This window comes from Eleutherodactylus coqui, chromosome 12 (genome assembly GCF_035609145.1).
Source record: "Eleutherodactylus coqui strain aEleCoq1 chromosome 12, aEleCoq1.hap1, whole genome shotgun sequence".
Classification (NCBI taxonomy): Eukaryota; Metazoa; Chordata; class Amphibia; order Anura; family Eleutherodactylidae; genus Eleutherodactylus; species Eleutherodactylus coqui.
The window spans coordinates 65536807-65542467 of NC_089848.1; the positions used below are offsets into that span (position 1 = coordinate 65536807).

A 5661-nucleotide genomic window follows, 5' to 3' on the forward strand; every position below is an offset into this window, starting at 1 on the left:
TTCATCCGGTCCATTAGAGAGTCTTTATACTCAATCAATATTAAAAGCAATGGATAACAGCAGGGGCGTAACTATAGAGGATGCAGGGGATGTGGTTGCACCCGGGCCCAGGAGCCTTAGGGGGCCCATAAGGCCTCTCTTCTCCATATAGGTAACCCAGTACTATGCGTAAAGCATTATAGTTGGGAGCTCTGTACAAGTTTTGCATCGGGGCCCGGGAGCTTCAAGTTACGCCTCTGGATAACAGTCTTCTTCAGTAGGAGAAGTAGAGTCCTTATGTTACAAATGTGAACTAGTGGGAGCAGTGCAACCTCTATAACCTGTATAAAGGTGATGTGCTGGTGGCCTGGTGGCCTCTCTCCCTTACTCTTACAGACACTATGCCTGTAGGTGTGGTCATAGTGTTATTTGATTGGCCACAGGTTGTTGCAGACATAATACCTGTGGAGAGCCCCCTTCCTGACCCGTCTGTAGCCCCACACCAATCCTGGGCACTTTCCCCAACCAACTTTCTGAGATAAATGTAAATATAGCAAAGTCATATGCCTAAGGCTGGATTCACACAGGGCGGATTTGTTGCTGAAAGTTCGCGGTTTTGCCGCTGCGGATTTGCCGCAACCTTTCCGTTTCTGCGGCAAATCCGCATGCAATGGCCCAATTAAGACGAGTTTTTGACCGCGTATTTATCTGCGGTTCTGCCGCCGGTAAATCCGCAGGCCCTTTGTTGCGGAAAAAACCGCAGCGGTTATTTTTGGAGAGGCGCGGTTTTTCTTGCAGATTTGCCTGCGTATTTTACTAGGTGCAGATTCTTAAAAAAACTGTTTCCTGTGAGGTCATCGATCCCACCCATTTCTGCATAGGGTAGGAAGAGCTTTGTATTTGTGGCCATTTTCTCTGCAGACATGGACCGAGCAACAGTCCGTCTGAGCCGCGCATACCGACGCAGACTGATTACATTTGTGCTTATGATGGATAGAGAACAATCTGAAAAGGTGAGCGATTTGTGGTCATTGTGTGCTTAGTTTCCTTGTTGTTTGTTTATGCACTGCGGACTAGAGTGTAATTGCAGTCATGTGCTTTAAATTCATGTGCTTTAATTCATGTTAATGTGCTTTAAAAATTCATGTGCTTATTCTTCTTCAGACTGATCGTGCTTCCCGGCGTCAGAGACGTTTCTGGGTTCATCCCCTACTAACCGAGAGGGGGACGAAGGGCCATTTTGCGAGCCTCTACCACGATCTTAAAAAGTAAGTGAAGTGTTGCATGGGAATAGGTTTGATGTTGCACTCTGAATTGTTATTAATTTTAGCCCGCTCTCCCTTTCTCTTTCTCTCTGCAGCCATCCTGAGAAGTTCGTCTCATTTTGTCGCCTGCCTCTGGAGGCCTTTGACCGCCTTCTGGAGCTGGTGCGCCGGGATCTGACCTACCAGGACACGCAGATGAGGAAGGCGATCACTGCAGAAGAAAGGCTGCTCATCACCCTTCGGTAAGTTACATTTCTTATTGTGTCACTGTAGTTATTTTTTTTTTTTTTTGGTTCTGTGATTTTTGCGCGGTACCTTTTTTTATGCACTGATTGCTCCGGTAGCAGGACGTAATGCTATAGCATTACGTCACACTGCTTTTTCACAGCTGGGCTATCAAGCACCCCTGTTATTAGCACCACGCCCATCATGACACCTGCACGGCTACCCCGATCTCACCGGGACGGGTGGGTCTTTATTTGCCCGTGCGTGGCATTAGAACAGCATCATCTTGTGGCTGGTTGACTTCATTGACATTGTCAGAAGCTACATTGTTGAACTTACCAGACCAGCAAACTTGGGCAACCTTTTTTGTGCACCGGCAGTGAACGGGACCAAGTTACCTTTCTGAGTGTAGCAGGAACATGTTTTCATTTTCTCATTCTCCCTCCCCTTTTGTTTGGGATGGGGAGAATGGAAATCTGAACCATGTGTGGAATGGATAGTGAGAATTTCACGGCCCCCCCCCCCCCCCCACATCCCATGTATACCTTTCAATTGCAAATCTTATTTCCTTCACACGAATTCTTCTGCATTCTCCGATCTATTTCGTGTTGAGAACAATATCTGAATACTGCATACATAGAAGTGTTGATGTAATGCAAGTCTTCATTGTGTACTAATTTTTTTTTCTCTTCTCTGCTTCTTTTCAGCTTCTTGGCCACAGGAGAGAGCTATGCATCCCTGCATCTCCAATTTCGTGTTGGTAAATCAACCATCACCGAAATTGTGAGGTGCACATGCAGCGCCATCTGGCAGAAGTTGCAGCCCATCGTGATGCCTTCACCTACCGAGGACACTTGGCAACGTGTTGCAGCAGGCTTTCAAGATGTTGCCAAATTTCCTAACTGCATAGGCGCCGTCGACGGCAAACATGTGCGTGTGCTTCAGCCAGCCCACTCAGGCTCCAAATTCTTCAATTACAAAAAATTTTTTTCAATTGTCCTGATGGCCGTGGCTGATGCACATAGCAAATTTGTTTGCATCGACGTCGGCGCCTATGGCAGCACTGGGGATTCTCGGGTGCTGCGAACATCACAGATTGGGATGCAAATTCTCCGAGATGGCGTCACGCTCCCAGCCCCACAACCTTTCCCGGGAACCACACATCCAGTCCCCTTTGTGATGGTATCGGATGAGGCTTTCCCGTTGATGCCAAACCTGTTGCGCCCATACCCGCGGAGAGGACTGAATGCCCGGAAAAGGATTTTTAATTATAGGCTGAGCCGGGCACGTCGTGTGGTTGAGTGTGCCTTCGGGATTATGGTGAGTCAGTGGAGAGTTCTAGGGACTACACTGTTAGTAGACCCTAACACAGTTGATGACCTTGTCAAGGCATGTTGTGTTCTTCACAACTACCTCCGGGACTATCGCCCAGAGGTAGATGTCGAAGAACTTGATCCTGCCTTTGACACGGTCATCAACTGGGGGGGAGGTAGGACGCCTGCTACTGCAGTGCAGGTACGCGAACTCTTCACTGACTATTTCCTTAGTCACGAAGGCACCGTGCCATGGCAGTTCTCCTGTGTCGGTGGTGTGCAGCCCTAACTGCAGTGTGACCCTCCCCCGGCGCCCAGCCCCAGAAGGAAGCGGAAACCAAACTGCGTAGAGAAATATGTATTTTATTGAAGGCACAAAAGGACACTCCTCCACCTTTAATTTAAAAACTTCAATAAAATTGTGTTAAACAGTTTTCATAATAAAATGTTTTAATATTTCACAAAAAAGATTGTTCTCCAAATTTTTCCGGCGCACAAAACATATAATCTGCATTGTAAAGAAACGGAATTGGTTAGACAATGATGGTTTTTTATTTTGTGCAAAATAAACATAGCATTAGTTGAGCCGTCTACTTTTTTTCAGCGCACATACCAATTACCACTACTTGAATACAACTAACTTTCTCCTTCACTGGCCAATCCACAAGCAGTATAGCTCTGGCCACACTTGCCGGTCATGCCGCAAGCGAAAATGATGATGGCAACAGGCACGCAGAATGGCCCTGTTGTCATCACCATTTTTTTTTTCCATGCTCGAACTCCTGTTACAAACATAGAGCGAGCATGGAAACAGACAGACATGAAAATAAATATAGGGAAAGAAAGGACTATGAGTCAAGAGAAGTGATGTACCCCAACCTTGGAGGACAATAAGGCAGCGTTAAATTGAAAACAAAAAAAAAAAAAAAAGGCAGTCCTTCTCGTACAGTAGCACAGGCCGCAAAGAAATTTACGTGCGTTCCACTGCCGTAATGGAATTAGTGCGCCTTGCCTCTTTTGCCGCAGAGCACATCTTAGCTGGGAGTGAGCGATGTTTGCAACCCCAATCGTTCCCATGACCATCCGTTGGATTTCTGGGACACCAGCATAATCCGTGCATTGGCAGACACGGCAACAGCACCACGGAACCTATACTTTCCGATGGTTTGCTGTAGGACATTGCAGTTATCCCAAACTCAACGTTTGCGATTACTCCAATGTCGTATAAGTAAAAGAGTTTTCTCCTATAATGCATTGAGATGCATTTGGTGGCGTGCACAGTCGTGAGGTGGACTGTTGCGATGTCTGTTGCAGAGGGCTATTCATGAGTGATAGAAATGACGCTTGTGATGGGGAACCGCCTGAGGCAGTGTCGCCGTAGCCAGTGTCAGGAGAGCCATGGTGCATGGGGTATACCGGTGTCCTAGAAACCCTGGGCGGTTGATCAGGGAAAGATTGGGGTGCAGGCAGCATGCGGTTTGAGTGTTGAACAGGAAAGGCTGCATTTTTCATTGCCACAATAATGGCAGTGCTATCGGCAATGGCTCTTGGCGATCCGAAAATCTCTAGCACTGTGTACAGAACTGGCGGAATTGTCCACTGCCGCTCTGAGCTGAGTTCACGAAGGCGGGACGCAATGGCTGTACCCATTGTGTCCCACTGGTCGGCCGTCTCAGAACGGCGTAATAAAGACAGCGCCTCTTGGGTGGCATCTGCCTTGCTATTCTTCCGACGCGGGCCAGCTGCAACGCTGCGGCTGGCCCGCGCGGAAGTCACCACCCTGCTAACACATGCTCTGCTGGCAGGGGCAGTAGTATTGCCACACGACACAATTTGTTCCCCCACTTCTGGAGAAACAGAAGTGGGGTTCAAATCGGGCGTGCTACGCTGGCTGTCCTCCAAGGCTGGGGTACCTTCTCTGGACTCATCGTCACACGGCTCCTGTCCCGGCCCATCTTTGTCAGGTGAAGCGGTGGTGTCCATGGGAGGCGCGGCCCCAATGTTCCCGCTGGATCTGTTGGCGAAACAAGAGTAACATTAGAGACCTAGAACCTCAAAATGACACCACATCGAACCCGAGCTAGGAGAGTTATTTGCACTTACGCGCGCAACACTCGACTAGTTCGGAGGAAGCGCAGTTGCTCCTGGTATGGACATTTCTTTTGTGAAGGCGACATGCCACTTTTTTCACAATCTTTTTCATGCTTCTTGTAGCGGTCCCGAACCGACCGCCAACGATTCTTGACATCTTTAACTGCAAATAATGAAAAAGGACAATTAAACAGGGTACAAGCAGTACCACCGACACCTGCAATAAAGAGTGTTGTTAGATGCAGTACAGTTCTGAGTACATCCAAGGAAGAAACAACAAAGCAGTTTCAGGAGTGTAAACTTACGTATTTCACTGTGGAGGGCAGCAGTTCCGAAGTCCCAATCGGGATACATGCCAGTGCATACCGATAGCCAGGCGTCTGCCTTTAAATCTCGGTCGCTGTAGCCCGTCTCGGCTGGGTCCCATATCTCAGGCCTACTTTCAACCTGAAGGGGGGGGGAAAGAAGAAAAAAAGTTGAATAGCATTCCAAGTGGGTGGATATGGTTGTGTCAGCGCACACTACACTCACCAATGTTATCATCCTGGCAACGTTTATACCCATTCGCTGGTACCACGCCATACTCCCGATATATCCTTTGCGACAACCGAAAATCTTTTTCGTCCTGTGAGTAAACAGAGAATGGTTGCATTTCATTACATACACAACATTAGTGCCCAGTGGCGCAGAATTTCAATTTGCACAAAATAACAACGAGGCTCACATCTTCGCGTCAGATGCCGAAGGGGAAAGAAGCAAGGGAGGAAAAAGGCGGGAAAAATGCATTG

General features: G+C 48.0%; 1 protein-coding gene and 1 long non-coding RNA gene across 2 annotated transcripts; one reads left to right on the top strand and one right to left on the bottom strand.

Annotated features, from left to right (window-relative positions):
• The first annotated feature begins 757 nt into the window (after nt 1-757).
• Nucleotides 758-3130, top strand: LOC136586799 (uncharacterized). Its single transcript, XM_066585031.1, has 4 exons — nt 758-992; nt 1144-1247; nt 1340-1486; nt 2177-3130. Exons 1-4 carry the CDS (start codon nt 903-905, stop codon nt 3069-3071), a joined length of 1236 nt encoding a protein of 411 aa, XP_066441128.1. The 5' UTR covers nt 758-902; the 3' UTR covers nt 3072-3130.
• Nucleotides 3131-4769: 1639 nt separating this feature from the next.
• LOC136586800 (uncharacterized) lies at nt 4770-5207 on the bottom strand. Its single transcript, XR_010787336.1, has 3 exons — nt 5179-5207; nt 4886-5036; nt 4770-4796 (listed from the first exon to the last, which is right to left on the bottom strand). It is a non-coding gene; the product is annotated as an uncharacterized lncRNA (long non-coding RNA).
• Between the last annotated feature and the right edge of the window lie 454 nt (nt 5208-5661).

What these genes read in the sequence shown, in the direction of transcription:
- LOC136586799 (XM_066585031.1), top strand. Translation starts at nt 903, where the DNA reads ATGGACCGAGCAACAGTCCGTCTGAGCCGCGCATACCGACGCAGACTG. An exon ending in ATAGAGAACAATCTGAAAAG is followed by an intron (nt 993 to 1,143) that starts GTGAGCGATTTG and finishes ATTCTTCTTCAG; the next exon opens with ACTGATCGTGCTTCCCGGCG. An exon ending in AGGCTGCTCATCACCCTTCG is followed by an intron (nt 1,487 to 2,176) that starts GTAAGTTACATT and finishes GCTTCTTTTCAG; the next exon opens with CTTCTTGGCCACAGGAGAGA.